Raw genomic sequence first — 15,214 nt, 5'->3', positions numbered from 1 at the left:
GTGTCTTACTGTTCTTCAACATGTAGCAGTTAGTAAAGAAATGCGCTCATTGTTGAGACAGCCATCTTTTACAACCAACTAAAGTGTATGGGCAAGACAAGGAATGTTTGAAAACTTCCCAAATAATGTCACTTCCATAGCAGAGACAATATTTCTGGCATTATCTCTTACTACTGCATTGACTTTTTCAAGTAGTCCCCAACGCTAAATTGATTGATTCATAAATATAACAAGATGTTCTGCAGCGTGGGACCACGTTGAGATAAATATGAATTTGTTTCATATCTTCTGTGAGGAAATATGCTGCTAGGCTCATGTAATCAATATTAGTTGTGGAACTCCACATGTCGGAAGTTAAACTAATATGATCAGCTTTCTTTGCCAAGAAACAAATTTTACTAGATACCTTCTGATAAATGTTAGGAATTTCAACAGTCGAGAAGTATTTTCTGCTTGGTATCGTATATCTTGGCTCCAAAAACTGTAGTAACCTTTTAAAATCAGGATTTTCTACTATACTTACAGGTTGGTTACCAATATATATCGTTTCAGCAATAAGCCTTGTAATTTTTATTGCCTTTGGATCTGTAGATGTAAGAGGCCTGGCCTTTTCAAACACTTGGTGTATTGTCGGTTGTTTACGAGATGAAGATCTGGGCTTCATTTTTGCATAACAAAGGGTAGAAGAAGAGCTTCTAACATTATCTCCGCATCCTCAGACTTAGGCCTGAGACTTTTGAATACGAATGTGAGTGTAGCAGATTGAGGTTTCCTTGGCTTAGTCATAGAAGTTTCAAAAGTAGGTTTAAGACTGGGTTTAGAAGATGGTCCTGTAGTAGAGCTATCCTCGCATATATCAAATTCGATAATACTAGCTTTATCCTGTTTCTGATTTTTAATATCAGATTGATGAAAAGTTTTTAAATGCTTTAGCATGTTTAATATTGTGTATGACCAAGAAATTCTGCCGCCACCCCTGGATATAAATATTTTGCAAAAGTTGAGTATTGCAGAGTTAGTGTCATTTAAATTGATCGCAAAATATTCCCTCACATCAAAGTGAGGTGGGATGCGGCGGGATGTCATCCTGTCACTTTTTATTAAGTATAAACCATCTCACCACCTTTTTATAAATCTCTATATATAACAATGATTAGGCGGAATGGTATTTTTAATTTACCAAATATCATCCCGTTACTTTTTTTTCTCCACTTTGAACACTGCCCGAACCTCGCTTTTCTTACGTTTTGGCATGATAATGATACTATATTCTGAAATAAAAACAGCATTGATGATAATAAAAAATAACAATACTAACAATAATAATTATAATAAAACAATCTAAGAAGACTTTTTTAATAGTACTTTTTGCCGGTTCAAATATCAATTGCAATTTTGTGGTAGTATTTTGCGTATTTGCGATGTTTACATTTGTTAAGGTTCCTTCACAGTTTATTTTACTTCAACAATGATATTAAACGCAAAAGTGAAAATTTAACGTAAATTAAACAAAAGAAAATCAGAGCGGCAAAAAGTCTACATTTTTTTCAATTATCAAGTGAGTATTAACAGCAAAGAGCGTATATTTTATTTCTATTAATTATTATTATTAAAGACACATAAAAGCATTGATAAAATATATTTATCATAAGTGTGATTCTCGAAAAAAATTTGTGAAAAAATTTGTAAATAAAATAATTAAAACTTGTGGAAATATTTGACAAGTTTTTTAAAACAATAATTTTGGACAGGGTCGTACCGAGCCAATTTTTCGCTTCGGGCAAGAAAAGAAAATTGCGCCCCCCCCTCCCCCCCCCCCCACAAAAAAAAGGAGAAAATTAAACGAAAAAAACGATTTATTGATCACAAAATTTATCATATCAAGTTATAAGTAAAATTTGTCATTAAGGTTGCACAAACTTTAGTTCAATGTCACTTTTCTGGCTTTTCTTGAGGCAAATTCACTAATGACAACATCAAAATCAATGTTGTTTGTCACTTCATTTTCAATTGAAATTATAGCCAAACTAGACAAACGTTCTTGGCCCATTGTTGACCTCATATAGTTTTTTATGAGCTTAAGTTTACTGAAACTTCTCTCACACGTAGCAACTGTGACTGGTATGGTGAGAAAGATACAAATAGCAATTGCTGTGTTGGGATAAGCATCAGTCAAAGAATATTTATGAATGAGCTGCAAAATGTCGATCTGGCTAGATTTTTCAAAGTTGTCCATCATTACGGCAGCTTGATATTTAAAGCTTGCCATTTCTGACTGGAAATCGGAGAGTCTAAATCTGCCTTGTAAATTTGAGATAAATTTGCAGCTTTTTTCTTGAGTTCATCCACTGAACTTTTAGAGAGTGAATGCCCACTGAGGAAGTCAAAATCAGAGGATACAGCAGACATAGCCTCAAACTGCCACTCAATTTGTGTAACAATGCTGTCAAACACAAGGTTGCACTGAGATCCGAATTCTGTTTTTGCTGTGAGAAGGTGAGAGTCATCTTCAGCTTCATAAAGTGCCATCCGCTTCACTTTGCACTTCCTCTTGATTGGAAAGCAACCATCAATTCCACTCTGGTTAGCTTTTTCTGTGACATCTTTGATAATGTTGTCCACCTCAACATCTCGAAGATTCTGAATGAAAGCCTTCAATCCTTTCTTTTTTTTTTGCGGCAATGTCAATTGAAATGGTTTTTGACTGAAGCAGTTTGCTTTCCCGGTCAATTAGAAAAGAATTTGACACCAGAAATCCAACAAACACAAAAAACTGAAATCAATTTGAATGAGAAGTTCTTTTGCACTGCTAACTGTGTCAGCATTTGTCATGGGATTGTGGATAATGGATTCCAAAACTTGAAGAACGTCTTTGATTTGTCTGTGCAATGGTGTGATTGTTTCTTTTGGCAGACAATCTTGTGTCACTGTTTCCCTTTAATAAGATGGCCAACTTTTTCATCAGTTTTTTCCATCTTGACGTGAAGCTTGAAAAAAAGATAAAGATGGCTTGAACCTTTCCAAAAAACGTAATTATGAGTTAAAGTGTGAGCTGCGCATGGAAAAAATCTTGCTGATTCATTAAGAGAATGGATGCGAACTTTGACGCTATTGTATTTTCCAGACATATTGGCTCCATTGTCATAGCTTTGGCCCCGGCAATCGGAAATGGTTAGACCATCCTTCTCCAATTTAACAGTTATCTCTGTTGCAAGACCTTTTCCGATTTTTTGGTGAGATTCAATAAAGTCCACAAAGCTTTCCTTAATTGTGCAGGTTTCATCACTGATGTGGACATACCTGATGATCTGAGTCATCTGCTTTTTGTGGGAGGCATCTGGAGTGCAGTCAAACAGAATAGAGTAGTATTTAGCTTCTTTGATGTTTGACAAAATTTCGTTCCTGACTTTCTGCCCAAGTAACTCAATCAGCTTATTTTGAATTCAAGGAGAAAAGTAGGATGTTGTGGTTTTTTTTTGCTTTAACGGACACAATGTGTTCAGCCACTAATGGATAATAATGGCTAATCAACTCAATTAAGCTCAGAAAAATGCCACTGTTTGTTGACCGATGTATTCTGTTGTTCCCCGAAGGGCAAGATTGTTCTTGGCACAGAACAAAATTGCATCAACAATCACTTTCAAGATGTCTCTCCACTTTTTCATCTCTCCACTGATAACTCTCTGCAGATCAGAATCCAGGGTCTTTCCTTCCTTGAGGTTTTTTTCAAGAGTTTTCCAATCAGAATAGCATCTTTGGTGTTCATTGCTGTTTTTATGGTCAGGAATTCTTGGTTTAGTTTTTTCCAGTCACAAAACCCTTTGTGAATTTCTGAGAAATTGTTGGTTTTTGTTGTTGAAAATAACAAACAGCAAAAACAAAATAAAGAATCTTTTTTATTGCTGTACTGCAGCCAAGTGCGAACAAATTTTTCACCATTGGAATAAATTTTTTCATACCATTTTGAGCTGAAGTGTCGCATTCTGTTTTCAAAATTACACAGCGTGTTCAAAATTCTCTTCTGTCTTGCTCTGGCCCATACTCAATCAAAAAACATCTTGTTTTGTCTGTTATTTTAGGCTATGTTGCTGGATCCCTGTGTTGAAAATTTTCTTCCGAGGCCACTGAAATTTCTGAGATTTCTGAATGAAGTTCATCCTCGTCCATTTCAACTGGGCCTGAAAGCTGGGCATTTCCATTTTCCCTTGTTGGTTCTGAATCAGTTGTGCAAAATTCTTATTAACTTTGGCTGATGAAAATCTCCTCTTCAATTAATTCCAAATGATGATCTGAACTTAAGTCAATTATAAGGATCTGTTGAATTGTCATTAACTTCAATACAAATATCCTCTGTAATAATTTGTTTTTCCACTGAGTTTGTTACCAAACACTTTTTGAAACAGTTTTGTAGTTTCTCGTCACTTTCTTGGCGCTGTTTTCTTTTCTTCTTAAATTTAGCACCAGATAATATTTTGGTTCGATTCATAATAGAATCATAATGTTCAAAAGTTATCAAAGGTATGTTAGTGTTAAAGGACGCTCTTTTGTTCAGTAAATGAGCTTTAATATTTAGGAGTTTGTGTCAAGAGGTGGAATTTTAATTAATTTTCTTATCAACAGCAGCAACGCCGTGAAAATTTGTTTCATAAACTGATTATTGTTTTTTTAATTTATTAAAATTTGCGCCCTCCCAATTTTGGCGCCTCAGGCCGCGGCCCGGCCGGCCCCCGCCCTTGGTACGGCCCTAATTTTGGATAAATATAATAGTTTTTTCTAATAAAAAACATGACGCCAATTACCATTATTACAGTAATGTACAACGTTCCAAATATTTCAATATAATCAAACAAAAACAAACATTAAACAAAATTAAACCGGATATCCCATAGGAACCAAAAGAACAAATATTTATTTCTGTTATTGATAAGTTAAGTTTCTCAATAATTAGTAATGGTAGCCATACATCTGTATTAAATACAAAAGATACCAAAAAAAAGTTTGAAAATAAAAGAAGCGCTGAATCAAAATGCAAAAACAAAGTTTTGAATATTTTGATTGCAGTATATTTTTTTAATTGCATTTTCATAAGTTCGGTTTTGTTTTCATTTATGCAATCATGATGCATTAGTGAACGATTTATTATTGGTAGTTTTTCGTTGTTTTCAATAGTACTGGCCGCACGAACTTTATTGTATTCATAAGTTGTTAAATTCTTTTCTACAAAAGCTTTATAATCGAATTCCTTTGATACGTCGTGCACCATTGTTATGCTTATCCCCTGACAATATAAATACAACCCATAAATAGTCCGCAAAAATTTACGTATTGCAAATGCCAGAAGCCAATAAAAAAGTTAATGTCCTTGAAAGTGAAATTTATACCGGGGCCAAGCATTAAGCCTAAATTAAACATTATTGATAAAATTGATAGCTTTGAACGGGTTTCGTGTGCCGGGTAACTTCGATTTGTTTCACTGAAAATAACAGACTGCAACGATGCCAAAAAACCAGAAATAAGTTTTCCTATTATTTAAAAGAATGGAGAAAAAGGTAGACTATATAGCACATTTCCAGTCATCATCAGTAAATTACATATTAAAAAAAAGAGCTTAACGTTTCTTTTTTTATCAACTACTCTCCCTATGAATGGTGTTAGAATAAAAGATGCAAGAATAGATGACACAGAAACGACACTGTATAACAACTTTGGTGTGCTTGTGTTTATCATTTCTTTAATGTACATCCATAATGATAAAAAAGTAAGACTGTAATCTATTCCAATAATAGCAATTTGCACTGAAAACGCAACAAACGTGCATTTCCGTTTGTTTAACCAATTTTTGTGCTGCTGTGTATTCATAATCTTAAAAATAAGTTAAAAGATGTTTTCTTTTTTTTTTTACAAAAGCATTAAAAAAGTAAGCTTTTTTTTTTTGTCAAATAATGAAAAGAATTTAAAGACATTTACGCAACATTATTTAATTATTATTAGCTTACCGTTGTCAAAGAAATTAGTTGAAGTAAATGAAGATTTTTATTTTTTAATAACACATTTGTTTAATTACTATTGGAAAAAAATATTTCGCAATAATTTACGTTTGTTTGGTGTTTTTTTACGTTATGTTATCTAAAATGTTATGTTAGCAAACTGAGTAAAATGATCTTTTATTATTATTTTTTTGTTTTTTTTGTTTGTATAACTTTTTTTTGTTTATATTAATTTTTCATTAAAAAATTACATTAGTTTACCTTGTTTTAACGTGTTTTACAAAAAATATGAAGAATATGTATAAAAAAATGATTTTAGATCATTATTCATCTCATGCAATTGTATTTATTTTCAAAGAAGTATTAAAAAAATAAGATTTATGTGTGAAAGTTTTATTATCACTGGTTATACAAAACTACTTAGAAAGTATTTGACTTTTTTTGATAATAAATTCGTGCACCATCACACTGAGTCAATAGTTCACTTCAACGTTTTCAGTTTCACTGTACAACAGTACTTTATGTCAAGTTTCTTTAGTAACATACATTTTATAATTAATGTTGTTGCAAGTAACCACTTTATAACGTTTTTTAAATGTCTTTGCTTTGCAATAGTGCAAAGGGGTCGTCCATAATTGACGTCACGCTATAGGGGGTAGGCGATTTTATGACGATTTGTTACGATGGGGAGGGGACCTCGATTTTGTAACGCAACATTTAATTTTTAGTTTTAAACCTAGAGACTTTCTTTTTATTAAAAGAGTATTTGACCAAACCAAAACCCTTAGTTGATGTATCTACATGTTGATTGTAAAATCAACTACGCCTGAATCTTACTTAGTCGATATGTACACTCCGTTAACGAAGTAGTTTCATCCTGTTTACGGACTGTTACGGCTGTTACAGTCTATGTGCAGTGCAGGATCTTCGCTTTAACTTTATATAGTACAAGTTTAAAACTTTATTTAGTTGGTGCACAAAAGTGCGCAGCAACAAAAAAACAATCTTTGTTCACTAACTAAAAAAAAAAAAAAAAAAATTCGATACCGAAAGGCGAACCTCGAACCCTTGGCTTACTAGCCTAAAGCAAAATCCACTATAACGTTGGAAGTTAGATGAAAATTGTATTTATAAAATAATATTTTTACATGCGTAATATATTATTATGTATTATATATTATATATATAATATTTTACATGTATGATATATCGGAAGAATAGGTTTTTAAAATTGGTATCATAAAAAAAAAATCTTTAGCGAAGAGAGGGTACAAAATTGTTGCGTAACGTTGGGGGAGGGGGAGTCAATACAGTGTTTCGGATGCGTTACGAGGGAGGGGGTAAAAAAGTATCAAAAACATCGTGACGTAATTTATGGACAACCCCAAAGTAAATAAATCAATTACATGTGAGCAAAATAAATAAAAAGAAAACATTTGTCACAAAGTTATAAGGTCGTTATTTTTTAATCGTTTTTTTTGCCACGTTAAATATTTTACCTGCCACGTTACCTGCCACGTTTATGAAAACAATAATACTGTCTTATGTTTCAAATCGATTCCATTATTGACAAGTATTTTTTATTCCGATGCTGACAATTCTTATATACATCAGCAATATTAGTGTTTTCTTGAAATAAAAGTATATATTTTAGAGCGTTGTTTCCAAGGACGAATACATATGGGTGGAGGGGGTGCAATCGGGACAATCTCTATCCCTTCCCCCCCCTCCCCCGCCTTGCCTACCCTTCCTCCTTAAATAATTTGGAAAACATTTTTTTTGTATTTCGTGTTTGCAGCCTTTTATAAAAAAAGCATACTCGATTTGTTGGTTATTTTAACAACTTATATTACAAATTCTAATTTACGATTTCTCGATTTCGCAAAACGGTCAATCACGTTTTCAATATTTACTGGAATTTCTCTGTACTTTTTTTTTGTAGGTAAAACTACCATTTTTTTTAATTATTGTTTTTCCTGCGGCTCTAAAAATTTGTTCAAATATTTCTTCGCAGTTTTCTTTTTTATGTTTTAAAACAATTAACAGGTCTTTAATGCAATTTTTTGCTTTATGTAAATCTAAACCTTTTTTTGGAAAGTGACTGAGCTCATTTGTTAATGAGAACGCATGTACTGCACAGCCTAAAGACACTATAAAACCACGTTCTATAATTGATAATAATAAAATTCTTGCTTTTGATAAAGATGTTCTGTCATTCCATTTAGATATATTGTCCAGTGCATTCAGAGCCGTCTCGAGGAGGGGGAGGGCGTAGGGGTATCTAAACCCCTACGAATTTTATTTGTAGGCAAATTAGACACTGGAGTCTGAAAAATTGGATCCATAGTTGTCAGTCGCAAATGTCGGAAAACGAGGCTCTTTTTTTTTCCTGATAAGTTAGTGCCCAAAAATTCTTTTTGGCTTTAGTCGGCAAAAAACAGACACGTCATCCCCTTTTTAAAATCTCTTCGGGACGGCCCCGAGTGCATCAATTATTTGTGGAAGTTCAACACTAAACGTTAGAAAAGCATCATGCCTTTCAAGCCATTGTGGTTCGCAGAGTGAAAGCAGTGGGGAATTTAGCATTTTTTTATAATAAAATTTCGTTTTTCAGAAGCATTAAAAAAAGCAACAACTTTGCTAATAATCCCCAAACAGTTTCTTAATGCTTGTACGTTCAAACTCTTGGATAAAGTTAAATTCAAAGCATGATTATAACATGGATACCAAACAGCATTTGACGCAACTTATTGAATTTTAACTACCACTCCTTTTTGCAATGATAACATAATACTACAACCAACTGTTCTCACGCCGACACATTTTTCTAAAGAAAGGTGAAACTTTTTTCAAGTATATTTATAACCGATTGACCAATAACTGCTGTTAGATTGATTTTTCAATGAAGGGGTGAACTTTTTTCAAAAGATATGCAAATTATAGTTCATTTCGTGCTTTTTAGGTAAAAGTTCATCAAACTACTATACAGCAGCATGGGGTTGAAAAAAAGTCATAACCCTAATGTTTAATTTTATGTCTGGTTTTTTTTGTTGTTGTTGTTTTTAAGATATTGTTTAACATAACTATATCATTTTCTCAAAATTGTAGACTATCTACAGACTTGTTTTGCTACATTATTGTACTATAATGGGCAAAACAGCCAATATGGCCTATGGACCGGATATGCGTGTACTTTGAGATCAAAATAGGTAATCAGGAAAAGAAATAAGCTCCTCGTGTGTCATGGGGTATTTGCAGATTAGCTTTGAAGAGCTAGTTACAGAAGAACGAAAAAGAATGCTATTTGCCATTCTCACGTGTGGAGAAAACCAAAGAATCACACTGCAGACTGCTACTTCTGTATAGTCAATATATCAAAGTATAAAAAAATACGAATAGATCAAAACTAACTTATCCTAATATTCCGTCATCCGTTGCACCAGTTCCACATAATAAACAGTAGCCAGTTTCCATTCCATCAAGTTCATCATCAAACCTTACCGATAAAGATAGTTCTACAGATAAATTTAAAAAATAATATTCATTACTTTTCAAGCAACCAAGTTCTCTAAAACAAAGCGAAATGGATGATTTGATACGTGATCTAGATTTATTGAAGTCTGGAGCTCACATGTTAACATCCAAGTTGAAACAACAAAACTTATTGGATTCAATTTGCAAGTTTTAAAAGTAAAAAAAAAAGGCATCAGTCTTTTTCTCAGTTTTTAAAGAATTGGACTGTTTATGTTTTTGTTCAGATATTGATGGTATTTTTTATAGAAATTGGATTCATGCATAAACCTAGAGCATCGCAATTATTTATAAATAGTTCTATGCGTAGCCTCAAAGGTGTTATTTTACATAATGGGAACCAATTTTAAACAAATGTTGTAATATTTGTTTAAAGTAATCGCATATTTTTCTAAAATTTTAATATTTCGCTTTATACCGTATATTAAATTACAGAGGCGTAGGAGTAATTTTGCTCCAACTAGCAACCGGGGAGCAAATGCTCCCCGGTAGGTAGTTGGAGCAAATGCTACTTTTGTACTTTAATTAAAATACTTTATTGTACTTTATTTAGATTACCTTAGAAAAATCTTTAAGGATCTTTTCATTTCACAAGCAAATGCAGTCAGAAAGTCTGCTAGCAAACCCAATCTAATTTATGTAATGACTTAAATTGCATAAGTACCGTGCGAGTGATTAGATCATCTACGCAGGAAAACATAGTTTTAAATGAAATGCTGCGTAAATTTCTTAACTTAAAGTTATCCAATCTCACTCCACTTTTTAAATAAAATATCCAACGATATGTTTTTAAAAACGTCATAAGCAATCAAAGCATTTTAAATAAAAGAAAAAATATTTTAAAAAATTAGTAAGTTTTATTTATAGTTTAGTTTATAGTTGTTTTTTTAAGTTGTGTTTTTTGAAGCAACTGTTGTTAATTTTTTTAGCCTTACCATTGACGACAGCTACATCATAAGTAGCTTGTCAACTTGTCAACTGTTTGGATAAAGTGATTGATTGATTCGCGAAGGAAAAGGCAAGAAAATAAAACAATTTTAAACTATGTACTAGAAATTAGAAATGTCAATAAATTTAGAATAAGTTTAATTTTAAATAAATTATTATTTCTATAAAAATATATTTTGGCCAATAAAATATTTATTTTATTGTCCAGGTTACATGAGTGTGAACATATACTGAAACACCAATAAGATGACCAAACGCATGGCTTTTTTCCAAAGAAAGACCTGAAATGTTGAATGATATTTTAAATCAAAATTGCTAACTGAAATTTTTAATTTATTTCTACTGGATTATTAGCATCAGGATTGCCATCTTTACCCATTTTGGTATCTTCAAATTCCATATTGTATATAACCTCTATGATTTAAACACAATATTTTTTTAACTCAACTAACTTCGAGAAAAGAAGGGGTGCACCTATTTTACTTGCTCCAAGCGCTAAATATGAAACTAGGTCACTGTTAAATTATAACACCTTACTTTTAAAATTAAAGCTAGGAGTATGTGTGCAAATTAGAAATAAAAAAATTGATTTTTTTTTTATGACATATTTTTTCATTTTAAATTCACGGTAATGCAGTTAGACAGTATTATTTATGTATTTTAACGTTTGAGTATGCACTTGAACATAAATTTTATTCAAAGTTTAAGCTCAAACGCTTAAGTACATAAATAATACTGTTAATAATAGGGGAGACCGGGGCTAGTTGGCTCGGTTTTTACTTTATGAGCTCTGTAGCCTTAACAGTACATTTTTTTAAAAATATTAAAGTGTATTCTTCAAGAGTATGGATTAGGGTATCTTATAAAATTTGCATTCATTTACAAAAAAAAACTCTTGGGGCCTTTCTGAACCCTCAAAAAAAAAAAAAAAAATTTGCGCTAACTTACCCCACCACGGGGTAAGTTGGCGCAAACTATAAAAATGATTATTAATACACTATTAAGTGCAAAATTAATAGAAATTTTTTAAATTAATTTTTGTAACAATTTATCCCAAAATTTAATATTACTTTTAGCTGGTACCAAATATTAGCCCGTATAAAAGCCAAACAGTAACCCACCTTTTATCTGTGGAAAAAAAAACTAAAAAAATTTTTTTTTTAATTTTTTTGTAAGAATATATATTTTCAATATTGTTAAAAAAATAAAAATAAAAAAAAATAATTTTATAAAAATAAATATTTTTTTCCATAGTAAATGCTATGAGCAGTGCCGTCTTAACGCATAGGCTAGGTAGGCTGCAGCCTAAGGCCCCCGATTTTTAGGGGCCCCCAAAATGTGTCTGCATTTTTTTTCAAATTTATATAAATAAAAAATTATATTTCTAAATTTTCTGAAGAAATCATAGTTTGGGGGCCCCTCGGGAATAATTTTTTTCTTGATAAGATTTTTTTTAATTATTTTTAGAAAAGTATCAGTTTTTCAGTTTGGGGGCCCCCTAGGGAATTTTTTTTTTCTTGATAAGCAAAAATGCATGCATGCGTCCGAAAATAAACATAAATTTTCCGATAAGAAGTGTTAAATTACAAGCACTTAAAATATCCCATTAGATTGAATTTGAAATTGCTGTGATCAACTTAAAACATCTGTTTTGAAAAAAAGTCATTTAACATGTCTAATCGGACTTATCAAAGTGGTGCTGCAAAGAGGAAAAAAGCCGCTAAAGCAAAAGAAGACATTTCAAAATATCTTCCTTTGACATCATTTCTTTTGGTACAAAAGTCAAAGCCTGTTGTGTCCGAAGATGTATTTCTTTGTCCAACTTCAAATTTCGTAAGCATTGATAGTGCTTTGTTGCCAAATGAAACTCTAGAAATTCAACAGGAACTGGAACCAGAACAGGAGCCAGAACCAGAGCAAGAGTCAGAACCAGCACAGGTGCCAGAACCAGTACAGGAGCCAGAACCAGCACAGGAGCCAGAATCAAATCAAATTAAAACTTATCCAAACGCAACAACAAAAACTACTCAAGAAACTGACCCAGCATTGTGGCATCAGTTATCCCAAGAAGCTCAATCATTTTGGATTTCTAATGGCCCGTCCATGTGCCAGAACAATGATGGGAGCTTCAAAAATTCGGAATGGTTGAGTTGCGGACAAAAAAGGTACTTATCAAAATCTTGCTTTAGACGTGAACTACACAATGGCGAATTTGTCAATCGTGAATGGCTATTATACTCACCTTCAATAGGTTCTGTTTTTTGCTTTGCTTGTACCTTATTCTCCAGCAAACACTCTAATTTTTCCACAACTGGATTTGATGACTGGAAAAATGCCTTAAAATGTATATCTGGACACGAGAATGGTTCTGAACATCACAAAAATATGCTTACTTACTCCAGTCGGCAGAGAGAAAGTGGCCAGCTTGACTCTGTATTATTAAAACAGTTACATAACGAACAATTGTACTGGCAAAATGTGCTGAAAAGAATTGTTGCAGTTGTAAAGTTCTTGTCATCAAGAGGATTGCCATTTCGTGGAAACAATGAAACCATTGGTTCAGAGCAAAATGGTAATTATTTAGGAACTCTTGAGTTACTTAGCCAGTTTGACCCATTCCTACATGAACACATGAAAAAACATGGAAATTCTGGAAAAGGTAATACTTTATACCTCTCCGCCAATATCTGTGAGGAGTTTATATGCCTAATGGGAAATAAAGTTTTGAGCGAAATAATTTCTGAATTAAAAAAAGCAAAATACTACTCAATCAGCGTTGACTCAACTCCAGACTTGTCACATGTAGATCAATTAACTTTTACAGTTCGATATGTTAAAGACTTGGCACCAGTTGAGCGTTTTTTGCAATTTGTTCCCATTCACGGGCATGGAGCTGAACATTTAGAAACAGTGGTTTTGAATTTTTTATAAGAAAATGAAATTTCAATATCTGACTGTCGTGGGCAGTCATACGATAATGCATCAAATATGGCAGGACAGTACTCAGGCCTACAAAAGAGGATTAAAGACAAAAGTGAATCAGCATTGTTTATTCCTTGTGCTGGACATTCTTTAAATCTGGTTGGCAACAGTGCAGCTGGATGTTGTTTAGAAGCAATTATTTTTTTTGACTTTGTTCAATGCCTCTACAACTTTTTTTCTGCATCAACTCATCGTTGGCAAGTGCTTCTGTCTTTTGTTGGCAAAAAAATTGTCAAACAGCTTTCTGGAACTCGATGGTCAGCACGTGCAGATGCTGTGACTTGTCTGCATGACAGTTATGATGAGATTAAAAAAGCACTTGAATTTTTGATCAAGGACATAAGTCAGTCAAAAGAAACTCAAAATGATGCTCAAAATCTCATCACGAAAATGAACACTTTTGAGATTGTTTTTCTGACAATTTTCTGGAATGATATTCTTTGTCATTTTAATGAAACATCGAAGATTTTACAGAAAGAAAATTTAAACCTGGATGTTGCAGTTTGGATTCTAAAGTCATTGTTGCATTTCATTAAAGATTTGAGGAGTCAATTTGAGAATTACCAGGAAAAAGCCAAAATCTTGCTTCCAAACACTGACTACAGAGATTCTTCAAAAAGAACAAAAAAAAGAAGCCGACGTATGGCCTTCTTTGATGGTGAGGCTGAAGAATTGGAATTTCAGGGAAGTTATAAATTCAAAATTGAAACATACCTTCCTGTTATTGATTCACTAACATCAAATTTAGAAAAAAGAACATCAGGATATGAGAAGATCAATGACAATTTCGGATTTCTAGTAAACATTCAAACAATTGCCAATGTTGAACTAAAAGACCATTGTTCAAACCTAGCACAAATTTATAAGAAGGACATAAATGAAAATGAACTTTTTTTTGAGTGCCAGCAATTTAAATATTACATTTCAAAAGATGAACATTCATTTACAGAATTTTACTCAACATTAAAAAGAGACCACTTGGAATCAACTTTTCCAAATATTGAAATTTCCCTTAGAATTTTTCTGTCAATGATAGTCTCAAATTGCACTGGCGAGCGATCATTTTCGAAACTAAAACTTATAAAAAATGAACTCCGCTCAACCATGCTGCAAGAAAGATTGAACTGTTTGTCGTTAATGTCAATTGAATCAGATGTTCTTTTAACCATTGATTTTGATGATATTATTAAAGAATTTTCAAGAAAAAAATCGCGTAAACGTCACATGTAAATTTTATCATTGCTTTAATAAATGTTTCCTATTTTAGTATTTGATTTAATTTTTTTACTAAGGAAAAAGGGGGCCCCCAAATTAAGTCTAGCCTAGGGCCCCCGATGGCCTTAAGACGGCCCTGGCTATGAGCCAACTTACCCCGTGAAAAATTTGTCAACTTACCCCGAAAGCTTTTTTTTTAATAAACAGTCTATAGATCCTGAAAAACGGCAGCTTTGAAAAAAAAGTCTGACTAAATATAGTAAACCAATTGTGACTAGAACTTTTAGAATAATTTTTTTTTCATACGACTATATATTTTCTTTGTAAAGTAAAAAGGAAGCGATGTTCTAAAAGTTACGTTTTTGTCCAAAAAACGCATAAATCTCAATATCTCCCATGCGCATGCGCGAATCCTGACAATACTACAGTGAATGATGAAATGGTCAATAAGGAAGTTTCTGAGTAATTTTTGTCACTTTCTGATGAAAGGCTTTAAAGATAAACGCAGTTCGTCAACTTACCCCTGCGGCCAACTAGCCCCGGTCTCCCCT

General features: G+C 32.7%; 2 protein-coding genes across 2 annotated transcripts; both read left to right on the top strand.

Annotated features, from left to right (window-relative positions):
* The first annotated feature begins 12,137 nt into the window (after positions 1-12,137).
* Positions 12,138-13,397, top strand: LOC136079237 (uncharacterized). Its single transcript, XM_065794961.1, has one exon. It carries the CDS (start codon positions 12,138-12,140, stop codon positions 13,395-13,397), a length of 1,260 nt encoding a protein of 419 aa, XP_065651033.1.
* Positions 13,398-13,454: 57 nt separating this feature from the next.
* LOC136079236 (uncharacterized) lies at positions 13,455-14,678 on the top strand. Its single transcript, XM_065794960.1, has one exon. It carries the CDS (start codon positions 13,455-13,457, stop codon positions 14,676-14,678), a length of 1,224 nt encoding a protein of 407 aa, XP_065651032.1.
* The last annotated feature ends 536 nt before the right edge of the window (positions 14,679-15,214 follow it).

The sequence above is a fragment of the Hydra vulgaris genome, chromosome 04 (genome assembly GCF_038396675.1).
Source record: "Hydra vulgaris chromosome 04, alternate assembly HydraT2T_AEP".
NCBI classification, from domain to species: Eukaryota; Metazoa; Cnidaria; class Hydrozoa; order Anthoathecata; family Hydridae; genus Hydra; species Hydra vulgaris.
The sequence above is the reverse complement of the archived record's forward strand: the minus strand, read 5'-3'. Positions and strand labels throughout refer to the sequence as shown.